Source organism: Gymnogyps californianus, chromosome 5, assembly GCF_018139145.2.
Source record: "Gymnogyps californianus isolate 813 chromosome 5, ASM1813914v2, whole genome shotgun sequence".
NCBI lineage: Eukaryota > Metazoa > Chordata > Aves > Accipitriformes > Cathartidae > Gymnogyps > Gymnogyps californianus.
Genome location: NC_059475.1, coordinates 42,790,628 through 42,810,835, shown reverse-complemented (window position 1 = coordinate 42,810,835; position 20,208 = coordinate 42,790,628). Strand labels below are relative to the sequence as shown.

At 37.9% G+C, this 20,208-nt stretch overlaps 1 protein-coding gene across 2 annotated transcripts in view; it reads left to right on the top strand.

Moving 5' to 3' along the window:
* The window catches only part of BAZ1A (bromodomain adjacent to zinc finger domain 1A), a 65,153-nt gene extending 44,945 nt beyond the window's left edge, over window positions 1–20,208 (top strand). For both annotated transcript variants that reach the window (XM_050897005.1, XM_050897004.1), the window contains 9 exons: window positions 1,938–2,101; window positions 2,288–2,442; window positions 4,772–4,920; window positions 12,817–13,064; window positions 13,176–13,402; window positions 14,678–15,162; window positions 16,298–16,443; window positions 18,546–18,633; window positions 19,192–20,208. In XM_050897005.1, coding sequence (XP_050752962.1) covers window positions 1,938–2,101; window positions 2,288–2,442; window positions 4,772–4,920; window positions 12,817–13,064; window positions 13,176–13,402; window positions 14,678–15,162; window positions 16,298–16,443; window positions 18,546–18,633; window positions 19,192–19,382 — 1,853 coding nt within the window. In that variant the 3' untranslated portion in view covers window positions 19,383–20,208. The remainder of the gene's footprint in view (window positions 1–1,937; window positions 2,102–2,287; window positions 2,443–4,771; window positions 4,921–12,816; window positions 13,065–13,175; window positions 13,403–14,677; window positions 15,163–16,297; window positions 16,444–18,545; window positions 18,634–19,191) is intronic.

Genomic DNA, 20,208 nt, shown 5'->3' with positions numbered 1-20,208 from the left:
AAGAAGTTGCATTTTGTTTTGAATTATGCCAAATTATTGTGAGGATTTCGGTGTATCTGTATTGGGACAAGGGAGAATTATTCACAGCAGAGCTGAGTTCTGTTTTACTGGACTGTGTATGCCAGGACATGCTGCGAACACATCAAATACTACTACATCCATAACTGATCTACTATTTCTTTTGGTGGAAACTAGCACAGGACAGAGTTTCTGCATAGTAATTAAGCTTTATTTGGAGGCCTTATGGCTATGTTTGTGTGTTTTGGTGAGAAAATCTCTATCATTTTCTGATACGTTTGTGAGTGTAGTTCCTTATTTTCCTAGTTGCTGCACCTTTATCTGTATTTTGTGTGTTGCTTTCTGCCCTGAAGCAACTTGATTTCCACAATCATAGACTTTTCTTCTCTTTCTATGTTAGAATTGTAGAATAACGTTGATTTAAAAAAAAAAAAAAAAGGCAGCTTTGAACTTCACTTTAATAGAGATAAAGAAAATTCAAATGCAATGGTCCAATAACAATACCGCCTCCCCTGTGTAGCAAGCAGTGGTAAGTGGCCGTGTGTAGCAAGCGGTGATAAGTGGCCATGTGTAGCTGTACTTTGCAGGGAGTTTTACTGTAGTGGACTTTAGCTGCTGCCCTATTGCCTTCACTTAAATGACTTGCAGGACAAGTGAGAACTAGTCTGTGATTCTCTTGTGCTGTAGATTGCCCTTCTCCATTTTCTAAATCCCACTCAAAAGAGCATGGAAATAAAATTGATATGTGCTGTTACTTGATTTTATTCCAGTATCCATTAACTTTTCCTCATCAGTTATTTGCGAGCTAGTTGCTGCTGTTTCAGTTCTGCTCAAGAAAAAAACATTTCATTTCTTCTTTTTCTTTTAAACCAAAAAGGACGTTTCCCCCATCCAGACATCAGAGTATGATAGTACACGTTTTGAGAATATTTGCATAGTTACTTTCAGTTACAGGGAATTGTTTCTGCAGTTGAGAGCATCTTAGAAATTCATCCTGTACTTCCTTAACAACAGCTTTATGGTATTTTTTGATTAAATACCTCTAAGGTCTTGCATATACCTCCTCATCACTGCACTCATAGGATTTAAGGTAAATCCTGTGAACAGAAACGTTTGCCACCTATGCAGATTTGCAAGCACTAATTTAGGATCTGGGCAATACTTTCAGCTCTTTCCTGTGGCTTTTGATTTTTTTGCATGAATTTGCAGTTCTCTTATGAAGAGGTTTTTGCTTGACAGCACATCATCAGCCCTTCCCTCCTTTTTCATAAATTATCTTTCTGTCTTGTTCCTTTTTTCCCCTGCCTTTAATTAGAGGGCACAGTCAGTCTACTCTGTGCCTGTGTCATCTTATCTTTATCTGTTTGTTTTGGTTTAAAGTTAAATTTTTAAAAGGGATTATATCTTGTTCTGTTAGTTTTTGCGATTATCAGTTGCACATGCTTGTTTTAAATGTTGCCACAATAAAGATCCATGCAGGAAAGACAACTGAGGAGTTCTCCTGTAAAGTAAGGGCCATCAAATATGAAAAATACTAGAAATATTACTTTATTCTTTTTCTTGGGTTTGTTTTTTTTTCCTTCTTGCACTTACGGCAGAAAGTTGTTGATTATCTACTGCTTTAGAAAACATTTTAAGACAAAAGAATGACTTTTAAATTGACAAGAATTTCTCATTCTGTGTGTTCGGATGAGCGGATGCTACTCTATAGGTCTTCCCTTTAAAAGTATACTCCGCTTGGTTGGATCGGATGCCTTAGTTGGCATGGAGATGTTGGTGTTGGCAACTGTCACTATAGGAAGGGAGTTTTGAACCTGTGTGTTCAGTTTGTTCTGCCCTGTACTGCTTTTGTTCCCTCCACCAGTGGCTACTTTAAGGAACAAAGTCCGCTAACACGAAGTTACTTGGTATTCTTGCAGACAAACCTCAAAGTGACATCAGACCTCCTTCAGGACGCGGAAGGATGCAGAGTGCTCATGATGGATCTCACGTGTCTGCAGAGAAGCAGCTTGAACTGAGACTTAGAGACTTTCTTTTGGACATTGAAGACAGGATCTACCAAGGAACACTGGGGGCTATTAAGGTATTTGTGAATTGTAGAATACCTAGGAGCACAGTGGTGCCGTCAAGTCTGTAACTTAAATGAGAACTCTTGCATGCTATGGCTCTTACTGAAAGCATAATTAAATTAAGTGTAGACAGTAATTGGCACTAAAAGTTTGTGGCCTTTTGATTCTTTAGAAACTTCAAATTTTTATGTTTGCTTCAGGTTACAGACAGACAGTCTTGGAGAGTAGCCTTAGAACATGGGCGGTATGAGTTTCTGAATGATGAAAACAAAGAAAATGGTATAATTAAAACTGTGAATGAAGACTCTGAAGAAATGGAAACTGATGATCAAGATAAGTTTATTGTGAAAGACAGGTAAGAGCTGTGGTTTAAATAATGGCTCTTCCCTGTGAGTTTTATAGCAGTGCTCTGTTTTTTTAACCCTCAAATTGTTTTTACCCTCAAATTCTTTGGAATGGTATTTTTAAGATTTGAGTTGTAAAATGTGAGATTTTTGCATTGGTTTATATTTTCTAAATGACACTGTTCTATTACCATATAAGCCTAAGACACCAATTTTTACAACTTCTACTATTCAGATGTTACACTGTTCAAAGTGAACATTAATTATCAAATAAGGAATAAGTGAATTCATTTTAAAATCATTCAAAATGCAGAGAAAAATTAATCTGGCAATTTCTGGTTTGTTTTCCAGAAGAAAAAAAAAAGGGGGGGGGGGGGAGGAACCCTACTCTGTGGAAAGAGTAGGAGTGTTTAAAAGGGAAAATGGTAATAACAACAAATTGCTGGTTGAACCATCAGTGCAACAGGCCATGGTCTGAATTAACCTTTAGCACTGCAGCAAAACAGAGATATAATCTTATAACTTCATGAATTATGATTCTTCTGAAGAGCAAGCTGCAACGTAGTAGAAGAGAGGAAACCTCAAATCATAGTGTTGCAACTGTAAAAGTGTTTTGTTGGTTTTTTGTTTGTTTTTTAAACAAAAGCTTGCAACAGATGTGGGACTCCACACTGTATCGGTGTTTTTTGTAAATCAAACTATAGAAACTGAAGATTTCTAAATATTTAATTCTCAGAAGTTACATACTTTTCAGAAATAAGTAAATTAAGGTAGATTCTTAATACGTATAAAATTTTATGTCTTGCTAGGATGTGAATGTTGAAATATTGCAGGAAAAAAGATTAATTGGACGCGATCATTGTACTAACATACTGTTTGCAGAAAACCTCACAGAATACATAAACAATTAGACTTATGAAAGCTGTATTTCTGGGTGGATTCTTGAATGCTGTGTTGGATGTAGAAATTTAAAGTTCTTTAAGGTTTTTCCCTTTTTATTTCAGTTCGCTGAATGAGTATTTTCATATAAGACTGCCCTTCAGATCTGAGTTCTCTAGTTGCGTGCAAAGTGGATAGGGTCATCCTTCGTTATATTAATGACACCATTTACAGACATTTGCTTACTGCAAACCACAACATAGAAATACTCCGCTGTTTTAATTAAGAAGCTAAAATTTATCTGTCTCCGGTTACCTTGGGCACTTGCTCCATTGCCAACTCTCAATTCAACTGCAGAAGCTTGTTGCTTCATTTTTTTCCGTTTGATACTGACTCCGTCAAAGTTTCTGAGTAAAGTCTACTTTAATAAAGTCTTGCATATTAAAACAGAGACTATGGGATTCTGAAATCATGTGACAGATTGCTTTTGATGCTGGGCTTTTTATCCACCTCAGAGCGAGTGACATCTCATTAAGACCTTGGAGTTTGACTAGTGAAATGTAAATAACTATGCAGCTTTTTTTCTGTTTGCTTTCAGGCTCTCAAAATGTGTGTGACTGCAAAATATAATGAACAGCTTTTAAGTGTGAAAAAAGAACAGGGACAACCAAAAGTATTGCTCATTCACCAGAATAAAGCAGAATCCAGAAAGTCTTAATTAGTTGGGGTTTTTTGTTTTTTTGTTGTTTTTTTTTTTTTTTTTTATATATAAACCCCAAGTAGAAATTGAATTTTATTTTCATTAGTGTGAGTTGCTCTCCTACGTTATACTTAATGTTTGTGGTTCGGGAAGATTAACTACACTTTGATTGATTAGTCCTTGGTCAAAGAAGGCTGTTTTATTGGAAACCTACCACCCCCCCACCCCCAAAGAGTATTTTAGAAAAATCCTCCAAGGATGAGAACATACAAGTCAACAATTCTTGATTTAACATTCTAAAATTACTTTCTGGTATTAATTGTGGGGATATATGTAGTTGAACTTCCACAAATGGTAGTATTCTAAAAAGCTACACCTCACCACTGGAAGTGTTTTCACTGAAGAATTATTGGGACTGTACTCTTCACAGAAACCTCTCATAAACCAGCTGATGGATGTTGCATCAAATCTTCTGGAAATCTTATTAATTGTAGTGAAATTTGCCATCCACATTTCTTGAAATTTAGATAACTTTGTTACATAAAGATGACTTATCTAGATTAACTAGACTAATTAAGCAAACTCGAGAACTGGGATAACTAATTATACCTGTGCAGTATCTGTTCATGTCCATAGTCCATGCATGTAAATGAAGTGAAAATAAAAATCTACTGTGGATACAGACCTGTACAAATATCTATGGTGTTAAATTCAAAGTATGTTTAAAAAAATAAAGATCATTTAATACATTTCTATTCTAGACTTGTTGGGTTAAAAACTGAAGCTCCAAGTGCTGCATCAACAAGTACAAGTACTCCTCAGCCAGTTAATAATGTTGTCCACTACTTGGCATCTGCACTGCTTCAGATAGAGCAAGGAATTGAGCGCAGGTTTCTCAAAGCACCTCTTGGTAAGCTTTCAGAATTGAAACTGTATGTCTCTAATATCATGTAAGATGTTGTAACAAACTAACACCACCACCACCACCACCACCCCCCCCCCCCGCCCCGAACCCACTTGCTGCTTTTGTAAGACTGGATGCTTTAGAGGGACGTGTTGGGGAAAATAACAAATAACCTAAACTATTGCTATGTACCATTGTAAAATTACAAAACGTTAGATTGTCAGTTTACAAGGCCATAGATCATGAGGAAATACTAATATTTTTCTTATTATTCTGCATGTCCTGAATTACATGTATTAATTAAGTAACAGCATATTTTACTCTTAAATATGTGCCTATTTAACCTGGATCATTTCAGTGATCTTGTTTATGTGGCCCTACAATTATACTGATGCATTGGGAGACAAATTGTACCCTTAGGCAGAAATGAGTGAGCTTTCTGGGGGAATACTCTGTAATTCAGCATTACCGTTGAGGCCAATGTATCATGCAACTATACAGTGAGTTTCTTCTGTGTGTTTTTTAGGTTGTAAAAATGTATGCTCCTTTTTATACTGTTTCTGTGAAAGCAATATAGGCCTGGCTTATCTGGATCACCTTGTTCAGCAATAACAGAATATTTACAGTAAAACATAGTAAAGATTTACATTGCAAACTTTCAGATCCTCAGGTTTTGCATTTATGCTGTAAAACTTGGAAATAAAGGGTTGCAAGAAAAATTTAAACCAAAGCATGATTATAGCTTGACTTTAACACATATTCCTTCCTTGAATTCCTCTAACCTGCTCTAGGGGTGAGAGAGGGGATCCAAAGTGCGTAAAGTCACTTTGTTTTCCAGTGATCCCTCAGGTCTGGATTCCTTATGTTCCTTTTGCAATTCAAAACTGGGGTTTTTGTCTTGGAGAAGTGTGCAAAGGTGGTTTATCCTTCCCAAGGCAGCTATCTCAGCCAGGCTTCCCTTCTGGATGCTGCACTGAGGATGAGCTGTGCTTTGTGCTCGGCTGGACTGCTTTACTTCTCACCTGCAAGAGTGCAGCATGGTTTACCAGTGCAACACATACCAGGGGTGCTCCAGAGCATGAACTGCTACACATCCTATTAAATTGATACTCTCCTCTGATAATGACTGCGTACAAAATCCTTAGGCTTTGGCAGATTTTGCTGCAGTAGTTTAAGATGACAATGCAGGTTTTGGTGTATTAACACTAGACGTTAGTGCCCCATGGCACAGTTGACCTGAAACTGTTTCTGCATCTCGGCTGCTCCTGCACGGAGTCTGGTGTCTGGATATCAGTTACCGCTGCAGATGAGTTTGAGCTAGGTTTGTGCCAGAGACTCTGACATGCAGGCATGGGTTCCCTTCCACAAGCTTTTGTTATCAGTGTGATGACCTCTAGAAGAGGGAAATGCAGCAAATGATTAAGATGAAAAGGGAGAGCATAGGAGTAGTTTAAACTGCAGCTGTTTAAAAGCTTTACTTGGCTGTTTGGTCAGTTCAAGTATGTCAGCCCTTTCCAAGCCAGGCATGATATGGCTTATTTCCTGCTATATGACTAGATTTACAACATGCACATGGGACAGTTAATTGACAGTACAACTAGTGTTTGTTGTATTTACTCTGCATGTGCAGTATATGCCTCCATTTCCAAGCTCCCTCTGAGAGTATTTTGGCAACAGCATCTTGCTGACAGCTGTAAGTTTACCACAGTGTGCCCTTAAGGGGAAAAACATGGCTATTAGTAGGTTATGGCCATAGATCGGGCATCCTGAGTTAGAGGAAAAGGACTAAAAGAAGAAGTGTGTCCCTGAAGTATTGGAGAGAAAGTTTTTTAGCAATCATCCTGTGTCTTTTTTTCAGTGGTCCCAACTCTGCCATAATCTAATGATGGTTCATGTTTTTGCCTGACCTTTTGAATGATGGTGGGGTTTCTTGTTTGTTTTTTAACTTGGGAATCCTGTTTTCCTTGGGATGCTTTATACTGTGTGGCAAAGAAAGTATATAGGGAAAGCAGCCTTAGTGATTTGCATGTCTTAAATCTCATATGTTGGTTTACCATACTGTGCCTGTGCGTCCTTCTGCTCTGAAAAATGGTACCGCTGTAAGATTACTGTAATGTATAGAGTAACCTATATAGCTGAGGGAGCAGGAAGGATCCCAGGTCTCCTCTGCTCTGGCTTACTGCCCTAACCATTAAGCGACAGTGTCGGGTTCCCTCTTCCTTGCTTTACCTTTGGTGCAAGCATCTCATGTTTTTGGTTGCGTAATGGGCTGCTTTTAGCAGGAGATGAGTCTGAATGAAGGCAAGATCTTAGTTTTGTCACTAGAGAGCTCTTGGAGGAGCCACAGCTTTGAGCGGCTCTGTAGTAAAGAAAGCTTAAAACACGTGCATATTCGCTGATGATTTTCTGACCTCTAGGCAGTTAGTTACATGAAAGGTGCTCTGACTTGGGAGCTTCTGGACGTGACCAGAAGGCGCATCTGCAAAGTGTCAAGGAAACCTGTGTGTTTGAGAGGCATCTGGCAAACTTAGGCACTTTAGAGGTCAAGCAGCAGTTCTGGATGCAGCCTTTTCCGGACATTAACTCTACAGTGTTTCAGACATGTTTTAAAACACAAGAGTGTAAAACTTGCATAATCTTATATTAAGCTTAAGCTCCCCAGTTGGAAACAATGCCTTTGCATGCTACCACAGCAAGTTCTGTTTCTTAGTTTGCAACTTGCGTAAGTATAACAGGCAAAGAAAAGTTCTCTACTTAGCTTGAAAAGGAGGTGTTAGAAGTGTTACTAAACCTTTTAATAAAAAGTGGACACTGCTTCTTGCTTGGGGACTGCCTTGTGCTCAGAACTGTGATGCCCTCTTTCATTGACCCCTCTAGAAAGTGGCCAACATTACTCTGACAATAAAAATTAGCTTTTAGTTTGTAACCACTGGGTTTTGGTTTGTGGTTTTTTTGTTTTTGTTTGCCTGTTCTTATCTAGATCATTGTGTCCATACACTCACTTTTTTTTTCTTCTAACAGGAGTGTTTTTTATAGTTGTTCCAACTATTTAATGGAACCGTCCCCTAGACAAAATGCCTGCATATCTGTTTCTAACGTTAAACCTGACAAACCGAACTTCTTAGGTGGATTTAATTACCACTGAAGTAAAAACACTGGAAGCCAAGCAAGTGCTAGGAGTTCTGTTTTAGTAGAAGTACAGGGGAACACTTCTGGTAAAAAGAGTACCCCTGCATTTCTGCTTTAAACCAAACTGAACGTGCTTTGTCTCTGTCATTATTTCAGTTGTTGCCTTCACTGCAAAGTTTCTTTTCCCTCTCCGCCCCCTCTTCACTGTGCTCTGTTCCTGTTAGGGAATGGAGCCATACTTAACAATTTTTAGTTTTCACTCTGTTTACAGCTTCTAGTACTAAAGACGGTGCAGTGAAATTCACTGCAGTCACTGGCAAGCTTATCCCGGTGGCCTCCAGGGTGCAGAGCAGACAAAGGGACCCAGCACAGCAATAAAAGGACCAGCTGCTTCTCTCTGCTCTGTTTTTGTTCTGAGGCTCTATCAGGCTGCCAAGAGCCTCACTGGTGATTCTGATAAGTTTAGAGTTGAGGTGCATACCAAATATTCAAGTGGAAGAGCAAGAAAAGACTGACACAGAAGATAGCAAGGCAAAAGGAGATCTAGCAACCCCAGAAACAGCACCCTCTGCCTTGCAGAGCTGCTAGATGGCCGCTGATCTTCTGTTGTCTGGTGATTAAATGTAAAATGACTTGAATTGTATGCATTTCTTAATTATGAATTGTGTTTTAGAAATCCTTTCATTACACATTAGCTACGAAAATTTGGATTTTCATCCTTCAGTCCAGCCCAAGGTAATGCTTGGGGAGAATCACAAAAAGGGAGGTGCAGCTTGCACTACGTGGTTTTTCCTGCAAAAATTCTGAGTTAAGATGTAAAAAAGCTGCTTTTTTTTTTTTTTTTAAATAGCTGTTTGATGGAAACTCTGAAGTGCTACTTCTCAAATAAAAAATATGTTTGAGGGGGAAGAAATACAAACGATTTTTATTGTGGATTTTGCGTCTTTTTTGGTATAAATTACTTTCCTTACATTTTAAAATACTTTGCAGTGGAGAAGCATAGGTCTCATAATTCCTATTACATAGATGTGAAAATTGAGGTATAAAATGATGAAGGGATTTAGTTGCCCTGGAGTTCAGTGAGGCAGCCACTAAAAAAACCCTGCCTCCTGCACTAGTGCAGGACTTCAGTCATTAAGCATCCTTCAGATTTCCATACGAAAGGTTGGATTCTAATTCATGGGAGCACCTTTGTGACTGATATTGGGAACCATTTACCTCCTTTTTAACTTGTGCCATGCACTTCTTGCGGGACAAAAAGAAAAATACAGCTTTTTCGCTCCTTTTTGCTTGTTTTTATTCCATTCCTTTCTTTCTAGATTTTGATTTTTTTTTTTTTCCCCTCTACTCCCAAAGTTGTTTCCTTTTCTATTTATAATTGTCCTCCTCATAATAGCATCAGACATCTTCCAGCAGTGAACTGGGATAGGATTAGTATATACACATGCTTTGTTCTCATGCTTTCATTACTTCCCTGCAGAGTTTCATGAGCAGAGGCAGCAAAGGTGGAAGTGGGCTTTTTTTATGATGAAAAGTTTTTGTTTACCCTTCAGAGAAGGCAGTCAAAGAAGGTACCTTGCATTTGGAGCAGATGAGGTTTACTATGGCTCTTACTTCCTGGGAGAGTAATTTCATCATTTTAATACTCAAGAACACTTCTGCACAAAAATATCTTAAGTATGTCGTTTCACATGGACAGACAAGCCAGTTCTCTTGGTCCTTGAGGACTGTGCCCATAAACTGGCTATATTTTTGAGATGTTAGGAGGTTCGTGGTAGCGTAGACCAGACAAGTTGTTTGCTGAGAGAGAAACCTGTGGTCAGTGAGCTGCTCCTGTAGCCATTTGTACCAGAGATGGACAGAAAGGTAAGGGAGGGTAGGTTTAAGAGCTTTCAGTTTAAGCCTTCTGTTTGTAGTGGGGGTCAAAGTAAATCCTGGGATGTGCAATTCCTCGATGCACACTATTCTCTTACCCTTCTCTGCCTACCTTTTGACGCGTGCACATGTTGGGAACCACTATTCTAGACTGAACATATTTATATTTGAAATAACTTTATGAATTTAATGTTAGGTAATGCAGAAGATGGTAACAGGAACCACTGGGGGGATAAAAAGAGGAAGGGAGTGGAAGACAAGACTAGTCAGAGAGATGGTAAATTTTAAATGTTACTTGTATTGGTAAGAATTAGAAAGTATTGAATATCCTATCAGGTTTCTTTTTTTTTTTTACTTTAATAATTTCATAGCCAGTTCCTTACATTGAAGGAATTGTGGTATTGAAGCCAAAGGTTTAAACATGGGTAGTAAAACAAATACAGCTCAAAGATTTAAAAAAAAAAAAAAAAAAAAAATTGGCTTTTTTTTAAGTTTCTGCAATCAGAGATAAAGAACTGTATTTTCTTTTTATCACTTTGGGACAGAAATCTGCATGTTCACATAATCCCCACCCCCCCACCCCCCACCCCCGCTTCCTTTTAATGCCCCTGGGTTGGTTTTTTGTTTTGTTTTTTTTTTTTTTTTTGAAACTTCGCAGCATTGTGCAACTGCGTATCCTTTCTAGAAATACTAAAATGGAAAACCCTTCCCTGAACTCAATTAGCTATTGATAGATGAGTGCATAGATCTGTCAAACAACTTCATTTGCATTGTTGCAAGGGTTGGAGGGCTTAGCTGACAGAGGGGTATCCCACTGCGCAATGTAGAGCTGCTCAGACACAAAGGAAGAGGCCGTTTCTCCCTCCAAGTTAACAATATAAATGAGAAAGATGATGGATGGAAGAAAAAAGTGTTATTCTTATTTTACAAATTGGGATCTGAAACAGCGGGTGTCATTTGGCATGTTTCTTTCAGCAGCAAGATGTGCTGAAGCAGGTCGTGGCCAGTAATTTCTGTGTCTATATTGTAACTGTAGTTTTGCAGTGCAAATATTTGTTGTGTTATGTGATGAACTACATTGGTGAACCAATCCAGGCTAAAAATAACCACCAAAAAAAAGTAGCAATGCTCAAGCTGTCATTGTCAGCAAAAGAAATGCTTGCCACACTATATATATGCTTAAGATAAAGTGTCTTTGCCAGAGTTATAGTAGAAATCTGCAGCAGAACTGAAGCGGGTCTTACGTTAGCATCTAGTGTCCTGAAAAGCAGTTTTAATTTTCTTCTTGCTGAATTTTAAAAAATACATCGAGAGATACACTGCAGTGCTGTGAAAAGGACCTTGTCCACTATCCTTAGTAAGACTGAACTTGAGAGAGGAAACCTAAGGACGAAGTAATAGGAAGTTTTAGGAAATCCAAATTTGTATTTGCAGTTCAGGAGTGGCTATATTTTATTTATGAAGCTGTGTTGCCTGTTTATCCTCTGCCTTCTCCCATCACTTCTCTTGTGCTGCTTGCTGCTAATGCAAATGTATGCAAGATTAGGCAAATCCTGGCAGCCAGTTGATGAGAAGGCAGAAAGGCCTTGCCAGGAGAGCAATTAGTCTCATTTTTGTTCTTTCATTTTATTTGTTATTAGATATTTTCTCTTCCTTTTCCTGAGGAGAAATCATTTGGCAAACAGGTAGATTGTAGGCCATTCCTGTGCCCACTGTAACTAGGGCAGCAGGCAAGGTGGCATTTTATACTGGAGTGCATCATTAATCAGCTAGAGATCACACAGTAATTACTGGACTATCACCTTTAGAAGGGAAATCTGTGGACATTTCCATAATCAAAAGTACTGCTATGTTGTCTTTTCCTCTCCTTAAACCGTCTTGCTTTAAAATGCAAGAAATAGCTTTCAACATTCATAAAGAAATTCCCTTTCTGCTCAGCAGCAGCAGTGCAGGGTGTCATTTATACCTTCTTGTTTCTCTAGCTCGTCAAACAGCCCATTTGCTTCTGTAATTCCCAGCTGCTCATTCCTGTTCAGTACCACCCCCTTCACTACTCTGCATGTGTATTTGTGTGGCCGCTTCGGTGGCCTGGATTGCGAACCAAACCTGTTTGAAAATACAATATAATTTCTCACCCCTGCCCCCCTCCCCATTTATTTCTAACTTAATTAGGATCCCAGGTCTTACTTGGTTTGCCACTAGGTGTGTACCACATATTCATGTGTGCTACATTGCTTATAAAATATCAGGAAAACAGTTATATTTCAACCAGACCAGTCACCCAGTCTGGATAACCACACAGACGTGCAGGTTCTTGTGAAGGCAGAGTGCAGGGCAGGAATAAAGGCATTGAGGTGTGGAGAGAGGACTGAAAGATTGTCTGCTAGACTATAGTGGGGCAAGTGCAGGTGAGAAGAGCCCTTTAAGCTGTTTTTTGCCAGTGAAGTCTCTGTTTAATGCCAGGTACTTTCTTTAAATGTAAGTATTTTGGGATTTCAAAATGTACATACAAAGGAAAGTAAATTGGGAGTGTGATTTTAATTTTTTTTTTTTTTTAAATCTTAAGTAATCTTCATTTATACTTTATAAATTAAATCAAGTTGTTAGGTTTCCAGGTTTTTCATGTCTTACTCATGTCCTATGTATGTGAAAGTTCTAAGTTGAATTGGTATGGAAGAGTAAAATCTTACAGCTTCAGCAGCTTGGAAACTAAGGAGGAAATATTGAAGAGATAAGACAAAGGTTATAGTATTATCCCAGTTTACTTCTGCTATCTGTTTGAAAGTCAGAGCCTTACCTCATAGTCTAGAATAACCTGGATGTTTGAAAAAGTAGTTTGATCATTCTGCTTTTTTTTTTTGTTGTTTTTGTTTTTTAAATCCCCTTACTTAATGGAAGATGCCAGTGATGGTGGACGGTCCTATAAAACAGTTTTGGATCGCTGGAGAGAGTCACTTCTTTCTTCTACCAGCTTGTCCCAAGTCTTCCTTCATCTGTCTACGTTGGATCGAAGTGTCATCTGGTCCAAGTCCATCCTCAATGCTCGCTGTAAAGTGTGCCGAAAGAAAGGCGATGCAGAAAGCATGGTGCTGTGTGATGGCTGCGATCGAGGCTATCATACTTACTGTATCAGGCCCAAGCTGAAGGTATCTGAGGAAAAAGAAGTGCTTCCTTTTCACACAAAACTTGAGTAGTTCTTACGACTTAATTGCATATTACTACTGCTTTCTTTTTTTCCCCTCTTCTTCTGTTTCTAGGTCATTCCTGAAGGAGACTGGTTTTGTCCAGAGTGCCGACCAAAACAGCGCTCTAGACGCCTCTCCTCCAGACAGAGGCCTTCTGTGGAAAGTGATGAAGAGACTGCTGAACGACTAGGAGAAGGGGAAGAAGAAGCAAACTATGATGAAATGGGACAAAGCGAGGAAGAGCGTTATGAAGAAGAGCCAGATGAGGAGGATGAATATCAAGAAGAAGAAGAGATAAGGTAAATAGACATATGTTAAAGTGGTTTCCTACTGAAATATCATCTTGATTATTAGGTGGAATAATTGTTCACATAAGCACGTATCTTGAAAATCCAGTCTGAAAAAGATGTTTTTTAAAAAAAAGGCAGCTTGTTATGAATGTGGCTTTTACTGATGGGTTTAATATTAACAAAAGTTAGGTCCACTGGACTTAGACTCACTTTTCAGGATGAAAATTCCAGCCTTGGATGCATGGGTGAGAGATGGCCATCAGAGCTGCAGTTCTGTACAGCTACTGTTTGAATATATAAAGTAGAGAGACTTTCAAACAGTAAAGATTTTCTGGAGAAAACCTGGAGTTGTTTTTGTCCAGTTTTGAATTTTGGGGGACTAGATGCATACAGTAAGTATTGGAACATTAGGGAAGACAAGGTCATCCGTCGGAGGCTATGTGACATTGGGAGGACTTGAGGACTTCTGCAGTAGCTGGTCTTAGAAAAAAAAAAAAAAAACCCAAACAAAAAAAACCCCCAAAATCCCCCCAAAAAACCCCACAAAACAACACACCAAGAAACCTCCCACCAAAACCAACCAAACAAAAAAACCCCCAAACTACTAAATAATCCAATGTAATAATTTCAGTAAAGTGATGGATTTGATACACATGTCAAGAGCGTAAAAGTTGAAGGAAACTTTCCTGATCTCGGAGTATTTTTCTTCTTTTTGGTACGGTCTTTTGAATTGACTGAAGCAAGACTATTTGTGGCTCTGACAGTTGGGATTCCATAGTTGAACAGAACTTGCATCTCCTTGAGAAGTAAATTTATCTCTGGGATTTTCCTTCTCTCCTGTAATGGAAGGAGAGTCTTGAGTATTAGTTATAAACCCTGACTAGAGCATAACTTTTATACTTAGTGTTTTAAAACTGCAGTTTACTTATGTAGCTGATAATATTGTTCAAAAATCCTAGTAGTACAGTTGCTGTGAGAAGTAAGTGATTTAAAGACATTGATAGCTGGTGCTCCAGTTAATGCATTCGTATTGCACAAGCTGCAAGGGTGATCAGAATTCTGAGCATTTCTTTAAAGTATGTGCTCCACTTAAATGTTTAATTAAGATACTTCAGAGCAGTATTTAAGATAATGGTAATTGGATGACTGCATTGGCTCGAAAGCCAGCTGCTTACCAGCCCAACCTTGAATGGTTGGGTTTTTTAAATGCTGAATTAGAAAACTGAGGGAAAAGAGAGGAATGGAATTTTGGGATAAATAAACATAATTGTTCACTTTTTGTAGCCCAGCAAAGCAGGGAAGACCCCAGGTCAAGTTTCCATTAAAAATGAGAGCAGCCAAACTCAACAATCCATTCTCAAGTCAGAACAGCCAACGTCAGGCAAGATATGCTTCTCGGAGTCAGCAAAACACACCTAAGCAAACTGAATCTTCATCTAAAGTTACCAGAAGGGGTTTAAGAAAGGTAAAATCAGCCCCTCCATCAGTGACAAAGCCTTCTTTAAGACTTAATAGCCGGACCACTCGTCAGAGCCAAAGTTCATTACAAGCAGATGTATTCGTGGAATTACTCGGTCCTCGAAGAAGACGGAGAGGAAGAAAGAGTGCTGATAACACACTGGAAAACAGCCCTACCGATTCTCTCGGATTTAGAATTGTTGATACTGCAGACTCAAACGAACGGCTTAGGAAGTACCCAGTTTCTGCTTCAAAGCTTTCTCTTCCTGTTACTGAACCCAAGAGAAGAGGCAGGAAACGACAATCCACAGGTTAGAGAAATGTGTTTGTCCAGAACGAAAACCACGTTCTGTTCCTTGCTAAAAATATTTGTGTGGTAGAGCAAGGAGACTAGAAGTGGTGGTTGAAGGCATTTTTACCACTTCCAACAAGACAATTCCCTTCTTTTGCAGTGACAGAAGTGAACCTTAAAAAAAGCTTCAGTCACCTAAAGAACAAATACTTAATTTGCCAAGGAGATTTATTATATCCATATTTGAAATTTCATATTTGCACACAATATGGAGCAGTTGCTAATAAGTGGATAGAAAATGTGAAAGTGATATTTATGCCTTAACCCATGCAAATGCAAATGTTTACTTATTGCTTTTATGGTTTTGTTTTATTAAAGAGTTAAACAGTGAAGAATGCAGATGTAGGCAAGGTAGTGAAATTGGGAATATACATGTACAACAAGAAACTGCTACCAGAAGAAAAATGTTGTCTGTCTGGTGTAGGGCTAACAGTGTCCTTGCTTGTTAAGCTAATACCAAGTATTTGATGGTAGGGAAATACTTGGAAAGCTACAATAACCTTTTTAAAAAAAAAAAAAAAAAAAAAAAAGGACCCAGTGTGAGACTGAAGAGTGTCAAAGAGCTTGCACTCCAGTGTGGCAGCCTTGTATTCTGCACCATTTCTGTCCTTCACCATTGGGAGTTTCTGGGCTTATCCTCTAACCACCCTGCTGACTACTCTTGAAAGCAGATAAAACCAGTCTGAATAGAGTTTTTGTGGAAGTAGAAGTTATGAGCAGGCGGCTTATTCTGTTTTTCTCTAATAGGGCTTTTCTTTAAGTGTTTAACAAATTGTTTTAAAATTGAAATCAGTGAAAAAATCCTTTCCAAAATTAATGTGATGAAGGAGAATGGAGGAGGAACCCAGCTAAGTCCTGGTACTTAGCATTTTGTACGGCAAGAGAGACATTTAGTGGTAAATAACAAGGCTGTAGTACAGTTAATACCTGAAGCCAAACTACATGAGCTGTGCCCTGAAACTACAGTTTTAGTACCCAAGAATAATGGTGTTTCACTTTTTCTTTTTTTTTTTTTTTTTTTTTTTTTTTTTAATTCTACTTGTCATGTTTTTATTTTTACCTGGTGGGGTGTTGTGGTTTTTTTTTTTTCCCAGAATCATCTCCTCAAACCTCATTGAACAGGAGAAGTTCAGGACGCCAAGGGGGAGTCCATGAACTCTCAGCTTTTGAGCAACTTGTAGTGGAACTGGTACGACATGATGACAGCTGGCCTTTCATGAAACTGGTTTCCAAAATCCAGGTAACTGATAGAACTGTAGAAGGAATGATAACGGTTGAGAATCCTGTTTGCTGCCAGTAAAACTTGGGATTTTAAAGCATTGCCCAAACAGGGGGATACAGCTAAGCAATGGGATTCAGAAGAACTCTCATATTTCAGCTCAAGTATTTGGTGTCAGAAATAACTTCTACAATTGACGTGTTATTGGGAAAATTTTAAATATGCTTGCCATCAGGTATTTAAAAATGTGAAATGCTTTGATTTGAAAAAAAACAAAACAGAGCACAGGACTGCTAAAGGGACGCTTATGGTTATTAATTAATTAGTTGAATTAATCTTCAATTTATGCAAAGGTATTTTGAGAACAGACCTGCAATAAAATAACAAGGTAGGAACAACTTCACTCTGATGTTAACTATAATGCCGTAAAAAGATAATTTCTTAGCTTAGTTCTTAATTTAATTTCCCTCTTGTTTAGATTTTAAAATACTTGATGGTAAAGTAGGTACTCAAAGTAAGCGCTGCTTTAGAGGTTTGTATTACAATAAAAGTTCCCAAAGCATGTCTGTGTTTCTGCAGGCTGCACTGGCTTGTCAGTAGTAAGGCACTGCTGGAACTATCCTGCTGTAACAAAGTGCCTGTCCTCTCCAAGCCCTCTGGAGCAACTCTGCACAAACATTCTTGCGGCATCTAGAGCTCGGTGTTTAAGTGCTCTATTAAAATTAACAGCTATCGCTGTTAAATGAAGACTTGAAACTCTGAATTCAGAGTCACAGATAGCTGGAAGGATTAGTGTATCTGGACAAAAAGAGTGATGTACAACCATGAATGAAAGATGTAAGTGTGGAGGAGGAGGAGAGGAATTTTGAATGAGACTAGTGTCTGCCTACTGGAGTACAGGAATTACACTGGAAAGCGCAAGAATCTGGTGAATTGCAAGGAAGCTTCTTAAGGAGGGATGGAGAATTCAACTTAATTTTGATCCTGAAAAGAAACTAGAGGAGTTCCTGAAAAGGAACTCAGTGCATTCCGGTTTCCCTCACTAAGGGATAGTCTCTGTATAGTTCGGAAAGAAAAATCCATACCCGAGTGACCCAAATTTTCTTCATCATGATAGAAATTTTCGTTTAAATTTTTTGCTACCTTTAAGACAATGTAAAGAATACATTGAATGATCAGTGCACAGCAAGCCAGAAAGAAAATTAACTTTCTTTTTAGTACTTACGTAAACAGCACTCCTAAAGGGAAAGGAATGAAAAATGTGTCAATCTAATTCTGTTTCTCTAGGTTCGTTTGCAGGTTGCACTTGACATGGTAAAGTTACAGGCTGTAACCAAGAACTTAGTTTTAAAACATACATGATGGTGCATGTGGGTATCTTTTCTTGTAAAAAAAGGTCAAATTTGGATCAGATACCTTTTTCTTTTGCCCCCCTCCGCCCAGCTTTGAGAGTGAGACAGAATCACCCTAAGCTTGGTGCTTACCTGGAATTCAAAATCTGTGATCCAAATGATCGGTGCCCTTAAGGGTTAGGCAATCCTTTTCCTCCCCTCACTTTTATCACATAAACACTGTTCTGAGTGGCTGTTTATCTCTGGTACTTGCATACTGTGTCCTGCTTGCTACAGAAAGGTTTACTACCTTCTCTTCAACATAACTAAATGGAATCTCAGGATTTCATTTCTCTTGCAAGACGGTGAATAGTAGTGGAGTGAAAACGGTCATTACTCATGATTAAGGAGTTTTTAATATCGTAATATGTTACAGGAAAATGAAAAGTTTTAAAATCTTGGAAATAATTTTTGCGCTTGACAGATGGGAGTAGCTGGAACACTGTAATGCTTATCTGCTCATGCAATTTTCTTACAGTTGTTCACAGGGTATTTAGGATTAGATTTATTCATTGAATTGCTGGCTAATGTTTGTTGTGGTCTGCTACTTTAATGATACAAAAAAATGGAAAAGCAATACCTGAAAACTAATATTCAGTTCAGGAAATGGAGGTGGTTGCTTGGGACTCCTCTGTTTATTTAAAAACAAAACCAAAATGCTTTCTGCTAATGCATGATTTGCTTAATTTTTTACATTTTGTCTATGAATCATTCTTTTTTTTTTTTTTAAAGGTACCAGACTACTATGATATCATCAAAAAACCTATTGCCTTAAATATAATCCGTGAAAAAGTGAATAAATGTGAATATAAGTTAGCATGTAAGTATTATTTATTGAAAGAGGTAATGAACCCTGTTCTCTCTCTTTAAAATAAATTCTTGTCCTAAAATAGACCTGTGTCAGAGGATTAGAAAGCTGAAATTGTGTTTGGTTTGGGGTTTTGTGGTGGTTTTTGTTTTGTTGTTTTTGTTTTTTTAAAGAGCATTTACTAATATTTTTTAAATAAGATTTGTTGAACATAGTTCTTTTACTACCAAAATATGTGATGTACAGATAGATAAGAAATGAACAGCTGAGAAATTGCTGGTAATTTATCTAGCCTTTGATGTCAGTGAATGACACAGATTAAATATTTAGAAAAGGTACTGTTGTTACTGCTTGATTTGTATTGCCTTTATTGATAATCAGAGAAATTTAAGAATGTTTACATGGCACTTCACTAATATAATGATAGAAACTTGACACATATGTAAAGACATTTTTGTGTTGCAACTCTGTGTAGGATCACTGTACTAATTCAGTGGTGTCATACTGCTTTATCATACTGCTCTCTGGTGACTTGAGACACGCTAAATTTATTTACTTTGTATTTACTAGCGGAATTCATTGAAGACATTGAGCTGATGTTTTCAAACTGCTTTGAATACAACCCTCGTAACACAAGTGAAGCAAAAGCTGGAACTAGACTTCAAGCTTTCTTCCACATTCAGGCTCAAAAGCTTGGACTTCCGATCACATCTGGTAATGTGGACCATGCCGCTCCTGCGGCAAAGAAGTCACGAATCTAACCTCTGCCTTCCAAAGGATTTTTTGAGGGAATCTGTTATGTTCATTAAAATGAAATGTTAAATCACGCAGTCGTCATACCTGTATAAAGCAATAACAACTGTTTAACCACCTTGAAGTGTGGCCTGCACTATATTCTCAATGTAATATTAAGCACTCAGGAGAACGTAGGAAAGATTACCTTTGCTACAGTTTTATTCAGTGTCTAATAATTTTGATAGATGTACTGGATACAGTACTGGTTTACAGAGGTTTTGTACATTTTTAATACATTCATGTGTCCCAAATATCTTCCAGAAGTACATTGTTTTTTCCTGCACCAAATGACCTTGTTTCATCCTCTAGATTTTGTAGGAGCTGTGGTATTGAGGGCTTTATCAACTCAGATAAAATCTTCTGCTGTAGCACAGTTGAAGAAACTGTGTGTATGTTTAAAACCTTGAGCATATCTTCTCAACACTACACATGAATGAGTACAACTGCATATCTTTTAAGTACTGTACCAGTGCTGGCTGGAGGTATTCAGTCTGAGTTTATTAAGTAGATATTTATTTAGCATTCAAAGTAATTTGTGAATTTGTTTTGTATTTATAAAATTTGTACTTGGGGAATAAAAACAAAAAAAAAAAGAGAGTTCCATAACTTTTTTAATTTTTTCCTTTTTTTTTTTGTTTTGTTTATTCCCCTCTAACTTGATGATCAATCAATAAATACCTTTCCATGTCCCTGGCAGTTCTTCTAGCAATGCGTAAATTTACAGGACTGTACTATAAGTTTCTACGTACAACTTTGGAAGTGTACAAATAAAACGACACATTTTTCAAAGTA